At 43.4% G+C, this 19683-nt stretch overlaps 7 protein-coding genes across 7 annotated transcripts; 4 read left to right on the top strand and 3 right to left on the bottom strand.

Annotated features, from left to right (window-relative positions):
* Positions 1 to 527: 527 nt before the first annotated feature.
* Positions 528 to 5741, top strand: Bfra_009533 (putative f-box domain containing protein; the record flags this gene model as incomplete). The annotated part of the gene is made up of 3 exons (XM_037339876.1): positions 528 to 1394; positions 1450 to 1954; positions 2020 to 5741. The coding sequence occupies 3 exons, from the start codon at positions 528 to 530 to the stop codon at positions 5739 to 5741; spliced, it is 5094 nt and encodes a 1697-aa protein (XP_037189926.1).
* A 947-nt stretch (positions 5742 to 6688) lies between these two features.
* Positions 6689 to 7015, top strand: Bfra_009532 (uncharacterized protein; the record flags this gene model as incomplete). Its single annotated transcript, XM_037339875.1, has 1 exon — positions 6689 to 7015. One exon carries the CDS (start codon positions 6689 to 6691, stop codon positions 7013 to 7015), a length of 327 nt encoding a protein of 108 aa, XP_037189925.1.
* An 860-nt stretch (positions 7016 to 7875) lies between these two features.
* On the top strand, positions 7876 to 8229 carry Bfra_009531 (uncharacterized protein; the record flags this gene model as incomplete). Its single annotated transcript, XM_037339874.1, has 1 exon — positions 7876 to 8229. One exon carries the CDS (start codon positions 7876 to 7878, stop codon positions 8227 to 8229), a length of 354 nt encoding a protein of 117 aa, XP_037189924.1.
* A 702-nt stretch (positions 8230 to 8931) lies between these two features.
* On the bottom strand, positions 8932 to 9533 carry Bfra_009530 (putative gnat family protein; the record flags this gene model as incomplete). Its single annotated transcript, XM_037339873.1, has 2 exons — positions 8932 to 9176; positions 9221 to 9533. 2 exons carry the CDS (start codon positions 9531 to 9533, stop codon positions 8932 to 8934), a joined length of 558 nt encoding a protein of 185 aa, XP_037189923.1.
* Positions 9534 to 10861: 1328 nt separating this feature from the next.
* On the bottom strand, positions 10862 to 11992 carry Bfra_009529 (uncharacterized protein; the record flags this gene model as incomplete). The annotated part of the gene is made up of 4 exons (XM_037339872.1): positions 10862 to 11099; positions 11159 to 11426; positions 11525 to 11656; positions 11719 to 11992. The coding sequence occupies 4 exons, from the start codon at positions 11990 to 11992 to the stop codon at positions 10862 to 10864; spliced, it is 912 nt and encodes a 303-aa protein (XP_037189922.1).
* Positions 11993 to 13198: 1206 nt separating this feature from the next.
* On the top strand, positions 13199 to 13945 carry Bfra_009528 (uncharacterized protein; the record flags this gene model as incomplete). The annotated part of the gene is made up of 2 exons (XM_037339871.1): positions 13199 to 13433; positions 13491 to 13945. 2 exons carry the CDS (start codon positions 13199 to 13201, stop codon positions 13943 to 13945), a joined length of 690 nt encoding a protein of 229 aa, XP_037189921.1.
* Positions 13946 to 17826: 3881 nt separating this feature from the next.
* Positions 17827 to 19003, bottom strand: Bfra_009527 (uncharacterized protein; the record flags this gene model as incomplete). The annotated part of the gene is made up of 5 exons (XM_037339870.1): positions 17827 to 17991; positions 18045 to 18112; positions 18173 to 18269; positions 18326 to 18594; positions 18646 to 19003. The coding sequence occupies 5 exons, from the start codon at positions 19001 to 19003 to the stop codon at positions 17827 to 17829; spliced, it is 957 nt and encodes a 318-aa protein (XP_037189920.1).
* Positions 19004 to 19683: the final 680 nt, after the last annotated feature.

The following is a 19683-nucleotide window of genomic DNA, read 5'->3' as shown; positions in this document are numbered from 1 at the left end:
AGCATCTTTTTGACCGCCACTAGAATCTGATTTCTGGTCAACCAACCATAAATCGACCGCCTCACTTTTCTTAATTATGCTTCACTTATTATCTTACACCCACCCACCCACTACAATTGAAAGATTATAAGATAAAATATCAGGAGCGCATCATATTTGAGGAAAGGATCATTTTCCCCTTTATCATTTTATTCAAGATATTCGACTGTACCTCCGTTTCTTTTCTGTGGTAACATCAAGTTTTATCCCTGCCTTTCTATCAAATGACGGTCGCATAGCTTATCCATAGCTTGCTCCTGTCTCGAATGAGACTGGAATTCTTCCTTTTGGACCCAGATTCTCATAGGATAACACTCACGACAAACCTCTGTTCCTCCCAATCCGGTCGCATAGTTATCAGTATATTGATCTTGGTCATTGCGATTTGAAACCAAATCCGCAAAGTGTTTGACAAGTGTTAATTTCCTATTCTCTCTCTTGACTTGATACGTTCCAAATACGAACCAAGGAATTAACCTTGGTTCAGAATGGATACTCCAGGCAGCGATATACCTTCTGGGAGTACAGGTATATCTACTACAGACACATCCACTGCGACATCCCCCAAGCCTACTATTTCAAACGTCAACCCAGACGCAGGATCATCCAATAGCCATATTATTTCGATTGTTGAGAACGACGACTCAGCCTCTGATGTTTCGATGTCCGCAGATTCTGAGGATGAAGATGAAGACACCTTGGATAATCTGGCCATACAATCCAATTCGAAAGCCCAACTTCCGGAAAAAACTAATGATCCCATGTTGCAGTCCTCCCAGCCGGAAACTTCCAGGAAGCGGAAATATTTAGAATCCAGAGAGGATGAATCAAATGGCCACATTGACAATATAAAGGTCCTTGAGGAAATGCGCAAACGTCTTAAGCCATATGAGATACAGGACCATTGGAGAAGTGAGGGCCAATTGCATTTGAATCGGTCTGTTCTGCCAGCTGAAATTTGGCATCACATTTTCACTTTCACTGCTCCTAAAACTTTGGGTAACTTGTTACAAGTAAACAAGTCTTTCAATAAATATCTTGATCCTTCATCAGATAGCACCATTGTCCCCCTTTCCAAATCTTCTGTCCAAGTATTAAAGCCAGATACCATCTGGCGAGCCTCTAGACGTTTTTTTCAGCCTCTCATGCCTGTTCCTTTAGTTGGACAAACTGAACTTGATATGTGGAGAATGTGTTGCTCCAATTCCTGTCAGTTCTGTAGCAAGAAAAATCCAGTTACCAATATTGTTCAACCAGACCAATGGCATCTGGGTCCAGGGGAAAATGGAGTCATTCCCATCTGGCCTTTCGCAGTGAGATCATGTGGAATTTGTCTTCTGCAACATGCTATTAAGGTATAGTCTCACGTTTTCTTTAGTTTACACCTGGGGCTCGCTAATTCGTGCCCAGGAGATTGATGTATTGCTGTCTTCATCAGTTCCGTCACCGCTGATGCCGGCCCTGCCATTCGTGTTTCTTACCAATGAATTACATGTCATTCCAGCAACAGCATTGCAGAATAGCCAACCACCGTCAACTACTCAAATTACGAAATACTATCTCAAAAAGCATATCGGAGAAATCAAAGATGAATTTGAATCTGTCAAAGCTATGGGCTCAGCAACAATAGAGGAATGGCTCAAAGGTCTGGAAGATCGTGGTAAAGAACGACGTAACGATTCAGCCCGATGGGAAAGATGGGAGGCCAATGGCGGGATTATTCGGATCAAAACACCAGATCAACATAACCCCTCAAAACAGATACCTGCAGCAATTGCTTCAAACACTGATCTTATCCCCACAAAAGGGCAACAAGTATTGATAAATAGTGGACCAAAATTTCCAAACCATACGCCTGACACTCATTCATTACCCCAGATCCCCAAATCATTGCCTGCGATACACACTTCTTTCCGTAAGTTCTCTCCTTGCTAATCATGCCATTTATTTATACTGTGGAAACTGACTATATGGCCATAGCGGCGAACATTCCGGTACCGCGGTACGACTCGCCTTCACAGAGTATTTATTCTGCATATACACCTCGGTCAAACTTACAGCCAAAACATGAAAGGACCAAGGAGGAAGTTGCCGATCTCAAAGCAACACGAAGGGCTGAAATTGAACGAAGGTCCTTATTGTTAGATCCTCCACTGACAGCAAATGTTCTAGCCCATATGAGTTCATTCCAGGCCGCTATACAGATAATTCAACCTTTAAATGATGGTGCCTGGGAAGTTTTGAAGCCTCGATTACTATCACAGAGAGAAGAAGCCGAGCAACGAGAAAATGACCGGATTACCCAATTCCAAGTAGTTGAGGAGCGCCATTTCAAGGATATCCAAGCCAAACCGGAATACAAGGAAGCCATTGACAGAGAATGGGATGATGCCCAGGCTCCACTCCGGGCTCGGATTGGTGCATATGCCGACGAAACAATTCGTTCTGGCTGGAATGGCGGTGACAAAGTGACCAAAGAATCTAGTCCTAAATTTGCCGCGGATGTCCTGATCTACGTCAGAAAACGGTTCTATGCTGAGATCGCCAAGGATGATGCAGCAGTGCGGGCAACTGGTCAAGAGCCACCATCGGATCCTCCATTGGGGCCATACACTCGTAAGCTAACTTTGGAAAATATGAAATGGGTATTTGATACAAAGATAAAACCTCTTACTGAGCAGTATAACAAAGACCTTTTTCTTTGCAATGTCTGCGACAACAATTTTAAGTATTATGGTTTCGAGGGCGTTGTTCAGCATTTCGCTGCCAAGCATACCACTTCGCTCAGTTTTGGTAGCATAGTTGTACATTGGAAATCAGAATGGCCAGAGTATCCACCGTTTTGTCCAGATCCTATTGCCCGGGTTAGAACTGTCTTCCCTAATTTTCCTGGGCCAAGTGCCACCGCTTCCTACGCCGGTTCTGCTCCCTCTATTCCGCCGCACAGTGGTTATGCTGGATATCAGCAGCTTGCCTCAGCTGCGGCAAATCCCAATGTTTACCTGGATCCATATTATGGCCATTCCCAATATGGAGACCAACATGTAGCCCCCCAACCTGGACCGTATGCACCGCAACAAATGTATCAGGATCCGAATCAAGGCTATTCCCAATATGCAGCACAACCATTGTCTGCTATAACTCCAGGATATAGCGACCCTGTTCAAAACTATCCACAGTCTGGTTATGGAGGTCCCTACTCTACACCAACTCAGTCAGGTTATACGCCTTTGGCCCCTAACCAGATGTATCCTACCCCAATACCGGATACCAATGTCCAACAGTCATCTTATGTTTCCCACCATGCCCAACATCCTACCTCGTACAATCAGCCACCAGCCTACACCAATGGAAATTACTCACAGATGCCAACGTCCGCACTGCAGCAAACACAACCTCGGGCTTCTCCGTTACCACAAAAGACCGAGGAGTATAAAGCCCACCTTCGGCAGCTTGGTCACGACGCTAGGACTATTTGGGACTCGATAACTGGCGTGAAAGAAGTTCCCGGTAGCGTAAAGGCACACACGATCCTCTTTCACATATTAAAAAGATTTCGCTCCAAGTTTGGGCAGGATCCACCACTCTCGATGATAGTTGATGGATTGTCCAATAATAAGGACATGCGACCTGTCCGAAATATTAATGGACTTTTGTGCCGAGCTTGTGTACTAGGTATGGCAGGTTCTGTTCCCTCTTCAAAGCCCGATAGGAAACACTTTTCGTTTCCGCAACTTACCATCCACTTTCGCACAATACACGAGGAAGGAGTTCCTTCAAACCTTATAGGCCACTTTCCAGATTGGACAAAAGACATGGTCGAGCTTCCCGATCAGGCGAAAATTTCTTCACTTGCAACTGCCCCAGGAATGGAAGCTCGAAAGCTTGAGATCTTTTTAGAAGCGCTCCCAGAGATTGCTGCGACTCCATCACCGAGAAAGGATACGATGTCTCAGCGAACGTCATCGTGGCAGCCAAAAGCCGAGCCTCTAGATCAAGAAACATCTCTTTGGCAGCAGGTACCATATGTCAGTCAGGACATAATTGTACCCCTTGCGCCCTCGCAAGATAGTCATGAAAAATATTATGCCACTGCCGCAGATACTCGAACTCCAGATACCGAATCGGTCTCTGCTACTTACAATAATAACTCGTATGATCCACGGCACCCTCGAGATGCGCAAAAACGACAATCATCACGTAACCCCGCATCGACCGCCGTTTCATCTCGTCATGAACAAGACGGCCAAACGATACACGATGAAATTGTTAATGTTCGCCGACCCACAAAGTCTACATCACCTTTTGTATCTTATGCTAGGCCCGAAGAAAGTCATAGTCGCCGTACCGCTGATATTGAAGCCCCAATCTACTTGGATAGAAATATTAGATACCGAGAATCAAACAATGCAGATCACAGACCTCGCTACGAACGAACCATTAAAAGTTACGATGATTTAGCTACTCCCGTTCGAGAGTATCCAGCCGCAAACTCCCAGTCGCATAAATTAAATCGACAGGAACAAGCATCACCCAACATCTCGAGTGTTGCGAAAAACTCGTTGGAAACCCAGTACAGGCCATTGGAGGATGCAACATCTCAACAAACCCGTATCTTCGATGTCGTAGCTCAGATCTCTCAACAGGCACAGCAAGCACGCGGAAAACAAACTACCATTCGTGAAGGGCCTGCTGAGACCGGGTCCGAAGATGGTGAGTTGCAAAGAGATACTATTGCGCAGACCAATTATAAGCGACCTTTAGACGAAGCGGCCAGCGAAGCGGACCGGTTCCTTGGCAGCTTGCAGCCCGAAAAGCGTTCCGATACGATTAGTCAAAGAGCTCAGCAACCCATGCGTCATAGAGAGGATCACATCGAGCCGAAATGGGAAGCAGAACGCGCTGACACTGTGCGCCAGAGACGCCCCTTGTCATCAGAACTACATCAACGTTTTCGAGAAGTATATAATGATGGTCCAGTCATGTCCGGTCGACCCACACATGTCCCCAGTGAGCATGGGTTTTATAATGGGTACTATACACAAGAGCGCCCTCCTCAAGCTCGACCAATTCGAGCTTATGCTACAAACGATCATTATATGGATCCTGTTTCTGGGCAACCTTTTGCACGAGAGCGATCTCCTGAAATTATTGATCGAAGATATCCGAGCAATGTAATTTATCGTGATGAGAGACAGGGAAGTCATGGTGCTCATCGCACTCCGAGTAGATATGCTCGATATGAGAGTGTCAGATTAGAAAATGACCGAGCACGTTCAAGGTCACCAGTATACGTTAAGGCGGGCGCACAAGCTGGACAGTATGCCGAACACAGTCCAGACCCCCATATCTCTCGCCAAGAGCCCACCTATCGCATGCGGACACCAAAAGAAGAAACCATCTATGAAAGGGCTCCACGCCAGGAGTACTATCGTGTTTACGCCGATGAGCCTCGACCTCGACAAGCTTATGAATATATTCAGTACGATTCTCAAGGTCCTTATATCATACATAGACCTGCCCGCCGAGAACATGAAACAATTTATGCGGCATATGAGGGCGAGCCGCTCCCAAGGCAACCTCTTTACGAATCACGCCCACCCGTTGGATATACGGATCCTGCTTATTATGAAGAGTACGATCCTCGCCATCCGGAGCCGCCTCCCGCAGCCGCAGAAGCTCGCGAGGTCAGATACCAGTAATTAGCATTTTTCTTGGGGGATTGAGGCTTTATATTACCATTGTAACAACATGCTCTGCAAGGTTGGTCTGGTGTGAATTTTGCACTTTTTCGCGTTCTACAACTTATATTTTTTGCACTTCTTCCTCGTCGAAGAATATCTATTGGCTGGTAAATAATTTCTTCTTTTGTGTATCACCATTCATTTCCTGTTGTTGTAAGAGTCATCTTGTACAACAAATCAATTCTCTGTGGTTTAGATTGCTCTGAGAGCAATCTTCTCCCTGAAAGGCAGGTTATAGACGTAGGGCGTTTATACTTCTGGCATAGCCAGATTTCTTAGAGGGAAAAGGGACGATTCATGAAATCTTTATCGTGTTGTACTTTTATGAAAAGCATTGTATCGGTAGGCAAAATAATACATAATTCTGAAAGAGAACTATTGATTCTATTATTTCTACATTTCCACCTTAGAACCGTCACTATGATCTTACAGTATTGTGATATCATGGCATAGTTATTCAAGCCGAGTATTAATTTGTTCCATTCTAAATTCAATAGAAGGATATATCTTAATGAGGTGATGTGATAGATAGATTCACTATTACTCCCCAAACATAAAGTGACTCGACTCTGACTCACACTGAGTGACATTTTCCTGGCCAAGCGTATTAAATCTTGTGATTATACTTCTTTCTTTCTACTCTGTAATATCTACAAACCTACATCTTGTTGCCAATACCACAACATCACATCTTTTTCTTAACTGTCAAACATACATCTTTTACCGGAAAGCACGGCATTGCATCAAACCTTATGCCAGCCAGCACGTTACCCTTAAGCATAGATAATCAAGTCTGTCGCGCCTTCCCACTTTCGAGGCAATCATAGGACCAACAAAAGAACTCTCACATCTCCTCAGACTTTCAAATTTCCAAAGCACAAATCCGAACACATCAGACCACGAAAATGAAAGCCCTCTGGTGGGTGGCCATTGCCTTCGCCCTTCGTTCCTTACTCGGTTCCTCCCGCAGTTCATCTAGAGATCAGAATCGCCATGAGAGTAGAGGTAGACGTTATGATTCGCGGAGACGAAGAGAAAGAACTAGGAGTAGTGAGCGATATGAGTACGACGGAGATGCGGGAGATTTTGAGAGATTGAGTGGATTAGGCGAGACTCTTCTCGACCTTTTTGGAACGGAAACGAAGAGTAAGAAAAGAGTAGAGAAGAGAAGGGGAAGTAGAAGTGGAGGAGGACATGGGGGCAGGAGAAGGAGAGGTAGTTTTGTTTATTAGGTGGTGGGGCTTGGGGATAGGGAGTTCGGAGTTGGTTGCGTCTATTACCCTTCACCCGTCATAAATCTAATTTCTGAGCTCTTTTTGAGGAATTACCGAAAAAGGGCGGACAAACCACACGTAGCGAAAGGGCCTAGGAGAAATTTTTATTATGCAAGGTCTTTGCCTCGAATGTAGATAGTGGAATATAGAGGAAAATTTATCATAGAGAATTGCTTTTTGCCCTTTATCCTTCGCCCATCTTTTCTAGTCCGCCATTATCATATCACCTGTTTAGCCCAGCTGGGATTTCAATTTCTCGCACTGTGGTCCAACATCCAGCGGTTCTCAACGTTAGAAAGTAATACAATATTCAAGATGGATTCGATCCTTTGAAGTATTGGAATAATTTAATCAGATTCCAGCAAGGAAAGCTTCTGTTTGTCGGACTGCAATTTAGACTTTTAGATACTTTGAGACTGCAGACCCAGATGGGGTAGTTCATTCAAGAATAGAAAATATCATGGAGGGGGTTTTATGAATCATAATTCCTCGCGTTGATCTGCACGAATTGATAACATCGGCATGCATACTAAGCATCATAAGGTCTGTACTAGTCGAGAAGATTTTAGCCGGTCAGAGTTTAGAAGTTGGAGCTTAAAATACTTGGTTGCAAAGATCTTCTGATATCATACCAGCCTACCGTTCGCACAAATATACGTATATATCTCACGATCTATCTTCGGTGCAGATGCTTTTGAGAATTGCATGCATGTCCGATAACAACTTCATTTAAGGCCCACTGCTCAGTATTTATCTATAAATCTACAGGATAATACAAGAAACACCATCGATCTCAACTTCTCTAATCATGCTTCAAAATGATGACACCGATCCAATCACCAATCACCGCTCCATCATTGTCATCTCCCACAATGACTTCTATTCCTCTGTCTGAATACGCAAATATATGCGCAGTATCCGAATTCTCATCTTCATGGATGCATACCGCCAACACCGTGTTCTTTTTCATATTCCTCACTCTCATGTCATTGATTCTCATCATGGGAGCAATAGACGGTTACAAAACAATCAAGGAGGAACGTCAACGATTCCAACCCCCCAATCCAAACGACACGGAGGAAGGACGCGATGCACGCCGAAAAATCTGGGAGAGAGTCGAGAGCGAGATTCTGACCGTCTACGTGACTACGAACCCCTTGCTATACAAGTAGAGTATTGCGCTAAAGATGTGGATAAGGATGATGCTTATTACATAGAGCTTGTTGAACAAGCGAGGGCGCTGGAGTATACAATAAAGAGCATAAGGAATGAAAATAAGATACAATACGAGTCGAAAGATTCTGGAATATATAAATCAAGATAGCTTGGCCGGATGAATGGGCTTTTCAGAACTTCACAGCTAGGAGTATCATATATTGATTCTATTTCATAACGTCGTCAAGGGTATCGGTGTTTTCATACAAACTTTACTGCTCTTGCTTGGAACCATCACAAAGACTGAGCCTTTCTAGCCAGGAGACCAACCAAGAGACTACCAACTCAGGGCGCCTTCGCTTGACAGGGGTCTTATTGATCAATCATATCACCCAGGATTCCTAAAATCTGATCAAACATTCACATTCGTTTTCTAATATAAAATCCAATCAATCATTCATCAAGGTGTTTTGCACAGACCACATTGGCGCTCTGAGTTGGAGGTCACTTCACTACGGCATTGTATCCGCCTCACTATTATCCTTTATGGTATGGACTTCTTGTTACGGATGACACGAGGCATCCAAATTAATGTGCCTAATATTTCCAAAGCTGCGGCAACTTGTAAGAAGAGGCATTTCTGTGCAGGCTTATGTGTGGAATTAACCGCGAGTAACTTATTTTAACTTTCGTCAAAGTCTCCGTCTCAGTGGCCCGACTCACGCACTTTCATTCTTCATTTCCTCCCAGTCATCTTTGCTGAACCTGTACTCAAGCTCCTTTCCCTCACTCGTTACCCGCTTCCACTTCGCCATCCCCATCTGGTCAGCCAGTCCTTGAAACGGTGTATTCACCGCCAATGTCTCAAAAAACGCCTCCTCACATCCGACACCCTCCGCTTCCACAGTTCGGAACGCAAAGTCCAACGTGGCCTGCAAAGCTTCCCGCCCGTACCCTTTCTCCACTCGGAGCTGTCAATCAGAACACCCAGGTCCGCAATTCGCTTACCCTGAGCGTCCGTAGAGACTGCGTTGATGCCGCCGAAGCCGATAACGCCATCCACAGGTGGTGAAGCTAATCCCGTCTCTGTTGTTGGGCGTCGAGTTATGACTAGAAAGTAGGCTTTCCCACTAGCGCGTAGGTCATCCCATTTGTGGATTCGGCCTTGGTATTCTTCTACCGTTGGGTTGCTTGGCGTGTGCGGCTCATGTTGGTTGTTGAGGGGGTTAGAAAATATGGCTGCGAGGGGGGCAGCATCGGAAGGGACGGCGGGACGAAGGGTAAGATTTTTAGTGCGAAGATTGGGATTTGGAGAAGACATCTTGCGACAAAAATTGTTGATTATTATCAGTAACTCAAGTTGTAAGATCACGAGTAATTCGGCGGCAGCACACTGAAGGGTACGACGTAACTTCTGGTTATGTTGTGACCAAGGATCAAGAAGCTAGTAAGGCTATGAGCTGAATCTATATACTGGGAGGACGACTTATTGATGAGTCATGCATATATAAGCGATGTCTGCTTACGTGATTATGTGAATCCCGACGAAAAGTATGAAATGTGGAAGGTAAGAGTCCTAGATTCTACTTATCGCGCATGTGACGTTTTTCCCGCTAAAATCATCAAATCTTCAGCTTTTAAACCCTTTTTTATTACTATAACTTATTTTAAATTATAATAAGAACAATAAAGCAAGTAATATCTACTCAACTTATTTACAAATTAAACTAATTCATTTTTTTGTATTTTTCTCTAAAAAGTTACAAGGCATTAAAAGATAAAACTATTAGAGTTTCAGGGAAAAAGTTCGCTTGTTTTTATAAGAAAGAATTTACAAATCAGAACTTTTTAATAGTAGTGTTTAATATCAATTTTTTCTTCAAGAAGAATAATAAAATAATAAAACCGTTTCAATCATTTCAATAAAAAAAAGGTACATACATTTTCAGTTTGTGTAGGAAAACACGATTTTGGCAGGGATTTTACTATAAAAATATATGATATATAGTAGTTAGTGTGACACTTTGCCTTAAAAGAACTGCGTAAGCAAGGTATAATTTATCCTTAGAATCTATAACTACAGAATCGGGAGCAAAGCACTTATAGAGCGCTCCTATATACTAGCTATGTACACGTGAGCGATCGCATTGCGATTGAGTGCGATCCGTGACAGTCAGATGGTTTCCAGATAATTGTTTCTTTTCTCAATCATGAATTTGTAGCAATTCAGCAGGCAGAACTCGATGGAGACGGAAGGGAATTGGAAGAATGTGAATTACAAGAAGTCAAGTCACGTCTATGGAGCCTATCGACACGGTCTAAATCTTTTACTACGTACATGGACATACGAATATATGCCCCTGACTACTTAATGACATGCACGAGGTTCTCTGTGTTCGATGGTTTTGCGTTGCCGAAGCACTTGGTCAATACCACTTATTGATCAAACCAGGATGTCCAATAAACCGGACTGAAATCCAACAATAGGGATTATTAAATCCCTAAACAAATCAGAACATTGAATTTGATTAGAATATTGAACTATTCTCAAGTTTCTAATTGCTTTTAGAAATTCAAACGCTTATATCATTGGACTGCAGTCCTGACTATCGGATACTCTGACTCATCAAACCAAAGACTGCAAAATCTTCATAGCTCATTCCCATCCTTGTCCACTCGAGGCTCGTCCCATTGCGCAACACGGTCGACTACTCTGACTAGATGAGCGTCATCAGGAGCCTCCCAAACAAAGCCCTGTGGCTTACGAAACTTGTGCTCATGTGTCCATTCCAGTATCTTGTCCATCTTGCGACATTTCTTGGGGTTTGCAAAGAAAGGAAATGGTTCGTCGATGTCCACGAGCCAATTGAAAGTCGCAAAGCTTGTACTGTAAATATGTCAGTCAACATCCTGCTCGGAGCAATTATTGGAGGGAGGCTGCCTCACTCAAAATGACACATCAGGTTCTGCCGTAGAAGGTCGATGCAGTGCTCGTAATGTGCTTCATAGTGTCGTGAATTCTCTAGCTTGGACTTCTTGGTCTCCGGAATCTCCTCGGAGTGGTGATCATACCACAGTACGCGAAGGCAATGTAGGTCATGGAACCCCTCGAGCTGAGCTAGGTAGCCACCTCCGGCAGATTCAGGCACTCGTACGGAGTCCAAGGAAGCACCAGCGCTGATCATATCGGCCTCGGATACAGTGATTACAGGAGCTGGCTTCAAATTAGTAGGAATGAAACAACGATGAGTACTTCGATGCACTGTGGAAGTAGTGACCCGAAGTACTTGAGCTGGAGTTCGAAAAACTTACTTGCGGTGATATCCAACCATGCTTGGGCTTTCTCCTCCGTGTAGTTGCCAGTAAACTCTCCAAAGGTGTTCAGCGTAGTGTTCCAGCGGATCCATTCGTAATCATCGTCGGTAAACGTTTCAAGTGCAGGAGCTAGATGGTCAGACATTATTGCGAATAAGTTCGGCTTTTGAATTAGGGAGTGATGCACTCACAGGGCGACGATATCTTTCGCGTGCAATTTTGAGGCTTTTGTAAATACAATGAATACATCAGCATGGAAAGTGAAAATATGAAGAACGCCGCCTGGCCGACCGAAATGAAAACAAGACATCTCTTTTGACGGCTTTGTTCGAGACTACATCCGTCTTCTTCGATTAATGATAGGAGAGCGGAAGAGCTGTCGTGGTCTTCAGAAGCGGCATCATGATCGAGATACTTTTCCTCGAAGTTTTCTGGCTGAGAGAAGCCGTGTTGCTTCGACGCCATGGTGACTTTGATGGAAAATTATCAGTTCTCAGTCCTCAGAGAAGTAAAGCAAGCAGCGAGGGGGATTGTGATGGCTTCGTGCCCGAGGCCAAGACTAGGGGGATAGCATGGCCCCAGTGGACAAGCTTTCTAGTCCGAAGCGTCTTGATAGGCAGTGAAGATATATATTGAGTTAAGCCACTTAGAGTAACTACTTAGGTATTTAAAGCACGCCTAGTACGGAGAATTCTTTGTGCTATATAGGCAAAGTTACTGAGTATCAACAGCAAAGGTTACAGTAGCTTATATCATCAAATTCTGTAGGACAAATACTATCTTGATATCGAATCTGTAGTCAGAATGTTACGATAGCATATTATTTAACTTAACCGTCTCAATCGCATCCGAGTTAAATCATTTTGGCTTTAACTATAGCATTTAAATTAAATTTAAAGCCTCTTATATACTCAAAATTAAAATTCAACGTGATTTGTAACTGATTAATGAGAATAATATGATCAAGACTCTAAAAACCGTATAAAGTCTTATATCTTTAGTAATCAAAGGCCTAAAGCATAACCTATTGCATATTAATAAAAGCAAAAGGTGAAAAGAGGTTCTTAGTCCTCTATTCTGAAAGAGGTATCAATTAATAGATCATCGTGATATCGGATATCGGATATCACTTAATTCGGTTAGAGCTTGAATGCTCCACTCCATTCGTTGCTGACAAGCTAAGCGATAACGAAATGTAAGACGGGACGCTTTTAGCTACCCCAGAGGATTTAGAGGCGGTGGCTCGTAAGCGCCTGAATCCTACCACCCCGCCTTGATCATACCTTATCAGAAAACGCCCTCTTTGTACCAAAGTGGGTTATCCGTATGTCTCGTTCATCCCTGTAAGACAGCAGGGTTAGGGGGGCGTTCGGATCGTTTTTTAAGCCGATATAGGCATGTGTCAACAAAAGGTTAAATCAACGCACCCACCCTATTTTGACAACAAATCAAAAAGACAATCCGAATGGACCCTGGATTATTCTTCTAATTAACAGTCTAAAATTCTAGATTTCTTACATATAAATTTCCTGAAATGCTAAGGCAGGAGATGAGGCTAGACAAGACCCACTGACAACTTTCTTCCGTAATTTGTATTTCTCGACGTATCAATCCTTCTCCAGACACACCATACAGACCTCGGCTGAATTGTGGCCTGACAGATTTTGACCAATGGAGGTTGTGAATAAGGAGACGAAGGCTTCATATCAGCCCTTGAGCAACCTCGACGATGGCGAAGAGTTATCAGCCTCGAAGAACGCTCGTTTGCTGCCACGATTGTCGCCGCAGTGTTTCCTCGCGTGTAATGTGGCCATCTTGCTTCTGAATGTTTCATTGATCACCGTGTTAATGTCATGGGCATTGACCAAAAACGCTTTGCGTGCTACCGATTGTATGCTCCCTCCAAGTAGGTCACTTTATGTCTGTTTTAGATTCAAAGTCCCAGCCACTAACTTCAGTTTAGCGCCCAATGAAAAGCTTTTACAGAGACAGCAACGGACGTTCACACTCTCCTCGGCCTGGTCCGGAGCTCCCAGCAACGAAACAGACCAGGCGTGGAAAAACCTCGTCGAGGACGACATGGGCGCATTTAGCATCTCTGGAAAGCTCTTTCAACAAGTCAATCCCTCTCTGGAGACAGGAGTCCGCGTACCTTACGAGCCTGAGGACAAGTACGTGGCGACTTTTGACGTCGTGCACAAACTGCACTGTCTGGTAAGCGAGCTCCTCCAAACTTATCCCCTCTGCGATACTTTTGCCCGTCAGCAAGCTCACACTTATGTGCCAGAATCTTATTCGTCAGAGCTTCTACCCAGATCGGTATCCCGATTATCGAGGCTTCTATGGCCACACGTCAATGGAGGTTCAGGTGCATCGCGAGCACTGTATCGAGCAGATTCGCCAGTCGTTGATGTGTAGCGGAGACCTCAGCATTTTGACGTACAATTGGGTCAAAGGGGAGCGAATGCCAAAGCCGAATTTCAAGACGGTACATACATGCCAGAACTGGGATCACGTGGTGGGATGGGCAAGAGAGAACTCTGTAGAACATTTGATGCAATACATTAGGAGGCCAAAGGAGGGGCTTGAGCTGATTCATGTGCCATGCGAAGAAGGAGTGGATTGTGATGGAGCATACTGAAGGTGAGGAATAAGACCTCAAAATCTGTTATGGTGTTTAAATGACTATATGTACTTCTACAAATGCATGTTGGAACTGTCTCAGAAACAGCTTTCTGTAGCTTTGCATACACATCCGTTTCATCATTATTTACTATCAACGCCTATTTACCTTAGCTCGTCAAAAAGATCCCACATCGTTGCCCCCCCTTCAGTCTCGGTACTGAGTCCAGTGGGTGCTTCTCAGTCTGCTCAATCTTCTCTATGAGGTATCCCGCACTCTTGCACTGATGTTCAATGTCTTCTCCGTCCACATCGTCCCTCAGTACGTTGCCCGCATCATCTGTATAAGTTTTCGGATGCTCCAGCGTACCATCAGCCGAGCACAGCAACGATTGCGCAACATAGCTGAGACAATGCCCTACATGCATCTCTTCCTCACTCGTTTTCATATGCATACCTCTTTTGAAGCCATGTGAGTGAGCGATGGCCCCGCTCTTTGATCCTTTGACAGCGTCCCGAATCATAGAAAGGCAGTGTAAGGCGTGAAACATGCTCACGCCGTGTCCAGTATTGTAAGTCTCGTTGTGTCGTACCCAAAGAAAGCCGCCTTTCTTAGTCGAGGATATTGTTGCCCACATTGCATCCCCGAGCTCTGTCATATCTTCGAGCTCGGGTCTCATGCGGAAAGCTTGGAGATAGGCACTGGTAGGTGTTCTGGTCAAATCATCGTTGCCACTCACGCTGGGCTGTTTGCACGAGCATGGCGATGGCGACAGCCAGGATCCGTACGTTTGGCTGCTTGAAAGGCTAGCCCTGAAAAAGACGAAGAGTGAGATAATAAGAAGAAGAACAAGTGTGAAAAAGACAGTGAATTTGGTGTGCTTGAAGGCTAGAGCACACATGATGATGATGGTGGTGAAGGTGAAGGTGAAGGTGAAGATTTTCAGCGAACAGATACAGCCAGGAGTTAGGCTGTGTCGATGTGCGCGCAAGTTTGCAACACAAGCTTTGAAACATTGGAAGTCAAAATCAGGACCAGGCTTGCCGAAAGAAAGCTGGGAAATCTACTTCGCGAAACTGACGGCAGTCAGTATCGATGTGTCACTCGAGACAGGATTCGTGTGCATGATGTAACGTGTTTATCAATCGAGGTCTCTTCACCAATGAGCTTATCGCAGTATGTAATTCTCATGGCGGCCGTCTTTGGAAGGTATCGTACAATAGACACATCGTGAGCCGTCCCGCATCTTGAGTGCTAGGCGCTATGGAGTCATGTGCGCTATAGCGCAGGAATATTGGAGTGTGGGGTTGAGATGTTTTGAATCGATGTCGACACGTCGGCTGTGGCGTTCAGCGGGTCGGACGAACGAATCGCTAGCGGCGTGATGACCAGGGCTCATATGTCGTCTTTTTGAGACAAATAGCGACAAAATTCGACTTCTCTGTGCAGATTGTAGGAGTCAGTCGCATATTGTAGCATTTTACTGCAGATTGTGACTTTCTAATGCAGATGATACAGTCGCTCTTGAAACTAGTCATTCGATAGGTTGATAGATCTATTCGAATAAATCATCATATAGTAATCTAATAAAAATTTAATGAAATCTAAAGGGGGAAAAATTATAATAATAAAAACAATTTTTTTCAAAAAATAAAGATTAAAAAAAAGATTCCCTACTCTATAGAATTAATATCATGAATAATTGTATATTTGTAACACTTTGCCTTAGAAGAACTACATTAGTATAATAAAATTTATCCTTGAATCTATAACTATAGAATCGGGAGTAGAGCACTTATAGAGTATTCTTATATACTAGCTATGTATATGTGATTACATATATATATAAACGCGTATATGAGTGATCGCATTATGATTAAGTGCGACCCGTGATAATATTATTTTAATATTTATTGACTCAAAGAGCTATTATATTTTATAATTATAATAATCAGACTCGGTAATACTTGATACGTACTAGCAATATGCGACCTACAGGTGGAATATTACGACATGTACCTAAAATCTATCATATGCACTTGTCTCAAAGACTCTATAATTCAGAGAGATTCGGTTGAATCCTTCGTCTGCAACGCTTGTCTCATATAATGAAACGGTGGTGACAATATAACATTGTAAAAAGTCTTGAATTTCTCCAATGCTGCAATGTAACCCTTTTAAGAAGGTGTTTCTAGTGCTGACTAACTGGTGCGACATTGATTGCACCTGCCTTATACATAAGCTCGCTAAGGTAATAGCCAGTCGTGTCATAGCGTTTAGAAGTATCAGTTCTTATCATGACAGTGGGTTCCGTATAGCCCGAAATATCTGTCTTATCGTGCTTATGGGGAAATTTCCTGAATTTCGGAATATTGATTGTAAGAATAACCTTGCTTATGACTTCTTTGGGGGACAAATAGTAACAAAATTTGACTTTTTAGTGTATATCGTAGATCGTACAATCGTATAATTATATAATCGCATAATCACAAAATCTAAGCATTTGATTGGTTTATAGAATTATTTGAATAATAATTTAATAAAAAGATTTTTTTAATCTTATAGAAAATCTGAAAATTTAAAAATTAGATTTTCCAAAAAAAATTTGTCATTATTTTCTTTTTATTAAATTATTATTGAAATAACTATTTGGACCAATTAAATAGCTGGATTTTGTGATTGTACGATATGCACTGGAAATTAGCAATCTACACTGGAAAGCTGAATTTTGTCACTGCTTGTCCTAAAAAGACACCATATTGCTACCTTACGCGGTTGCACGAGACCTACTGTCACTCGCTCTTCCGTATAGCTAGTTTATGTATCAAGTATTGGTGGGGACGGCATTTAATTGTACCACTATTTTGAATTGGCGTTGTGACAGTGATGCCTCTACGTTGGCTTGCACTACATGTAACTACCTAAGCCATAGTCTTTGAAAGCCACGGTCTGGATGCTGAAGTGGCGTCGCTCTCTCTTTGCCTCCGCACCAGTCATGATGCTGATCCAATCTGGCCGATGGTAATCAACAGTGGGTGTCAGAATGCTATGCGAACGGGCCATAAGCGGCATAAGAATCAAGAGATCAAATACTTATACTTATTTCCATTATAAATCTGAACTACCACTTATTGCCTCGAACAGGACCTCTATTCGTTGTTACAACTTCAGCATATCTCCTAGGTATATCGGAACTGCGGTACTGTATCTCCTGCATGCTAATTTTGTACCATTCTGCATGGAGAGCACCCTCTATGTCATCCTCCGAATTGAATTTTTTTTCATAAATATTTGCTTGATAATAGCCCAAATGCCGGAGATACCTTCCACAGGAAAATTAGCAAGATTCCAAAGGGTTTTGACGTTATAAGTGCATTTATATGCCTATTCAAGTCTAGCTTTTTGCATCCCGTGTAAATGGTCACCATCCTCCTGTAGAAGCCATGGCTTATCGTCAATCTCCCGCATATTTTCTATAGCATAAACATATATCGGCAGTAGATTCTCTACATAGTACTTCTGAGTCATTACGTAACACTGAACCTTAATCTCTCAGGTATGGGGCTTAGAGGCTTCCCTTTCAGCAATTCGACGAAGATAATCCTCTTGTTGTGATGGTGTACCGCAAATGAAAGGAGAGTTTTGAATTCCAATCATATCCATGATCAATGGTCTCTTATGGCGGCGAACTCATTGCCATGGCACCCTCCGGCTTCAGAGGGATCAACGGAGTCCCTGCGGGCTTTGAATGTCTGTTTGTCCAATCGAGTACCTTTTCGAAATCTCTACACACATGCTTGGTATTAAAATCAGGCCATGGTCTGCTACGTTGTTCGATCCACTGTGAAGTCGTCAGTGTCCAGTCCCACTTGAACTGCTCTTTTAAGAACTTACGTGAGCAGTCACGATGGTGACATCTGCATGACACATCACAAATTGGCGTAGCATTTCGACGCAGTGATCTATCAAAACTTTCAGCAAAACTGTACCATACAATCATGGACAGCATGACTCAAGCTTACCAAGATGAACCTTGAATGTTTCTTCCTTGTCGCCGAAGTCAGGGTCATTGATTTTATAATAGTCATACTTAAAATATGACGCTTTACGAAGCAGATTCTGTTCGGCGGTCAGTATATCGGCTAGCCATCTCTTGGTTTCGATCCAATACTCACCACGCAGTGAAGCTGGTGTGTGAACTCCGGTACCATGAAGTACCCGCCACCGTGCTCTGGAGCATTTGTTGCCGCTGTATCTGGATTGACGCCAATGGTATGGAAGTTCTCCTTCAAAATATCAAGATCCAGCGGCCGGACAATTGAAATACGATTCCACGCAGCATCAATTTCTTTGGTTGGAGGCCCTCGATATGGCGATGGCCAGCGAATAGAACCATTGAAGCGGAATTCTTGAAGTCCCGGATCCAAATCTTTCAGTATAGGAGCTGCAGAGCTATCAGTGGAAGATAATGAATGTAAGATTGAATGAAACTCACAATATGAACTCGTTTGGGTTATAAGCCGCTTGATGCTCGAAGATCTCAAGTATCCGTTTGAAAAGACCACAAAAACAGACAGTGAAAGTAGCAAGAACCATCCAAGATATTGCATGAACAAAGCTCGAGGTTGAGTATGGGCATGACCTACACAGTACGCGCAAGGTGAAGTGCTTTCCGTCACGCTGCGTATGGAGCGTTCCTTCTCTTCATCAGTGTTGAGTTTGTTATAACCACGGAAAGTGTAAAACATTGTGCCAGTGGAGAACGAACTGAGATGTGTAAAAAAAAATGGAATGAAATGAGAAAGTCCAAAGAAGTCAGAAATTGTAGGTTCGGTTCCACTGCTTCCGAACATCGAGGAACAATTCGAGCACTCGCGCTGGACAAAGAGCCGGTGAAGATGCTGACTACAGTACAGTATGCTCAGACGGACAATAACCCAATTGCTCTAACTACAAGGAGATGGGCTCCTTGAGGCCCACGATAAAGCTTCCTGAGAATTCACAAGTATGCAGCCCACTCCATCACATCCTGCGTACCTATGCGACCACGCCGAAAAAGGCGTGCTTGCTAGTGAGGGTGCCACTTCCCGGTCTACATATATATAGCGTAATTCTAATTCTGAAATATAACCTTTAGAATATCAATAATAGGCACGGAAAAGCAAAAATGTATTAAGTTCTCATTTCTGATAAAAGTATTATTTAAGTGATACCAGATTTTGGAGATTATTTCGTTGGGTATGGGTCCAGGCGTTACATTGCCATTTCAGCTGGCCCCCACCCCCCTGAAAACATACATTTCCGGCGCTAATAGAACCTAGTTAGTCCTCTTGTAGTTTGCCATCTTGTGGTACGTGCATTTCGCTTCGTAGTTGCTTACTGTCTAGCCGCACGAGGAAGCTGATAGTGGGTCTCGTCTAGCTTTGTCTTTTGCCTGACCACTTAAGGAAATCTATGGAGAAAATTCTAGAATTCAAAGCTGTTGATTGGAAAAACAGCCTTGTTGTGTAAAAGACCCACTAACAATCGTCTT

Source organism: Botrytis fragariae (assembly GCF_013461495.1).
Source record: "Botrytis fragariae strain BVB16 chromosome Unknown tig00000161, whole genome shotgun sequence".
Classification (NCBI taxonomy): domain Eukaryota; kingdom Fungi; phylum Ascomycota; class Leotiomycetes; order Helotiales; family Sclerotiniaceae; genus Botrytis; species Botrytis fragariae.
Note: the sequence above shows the minus strand (reverse complement) of the source record. Positions and strands in the feature narration are given on the sequence as shown.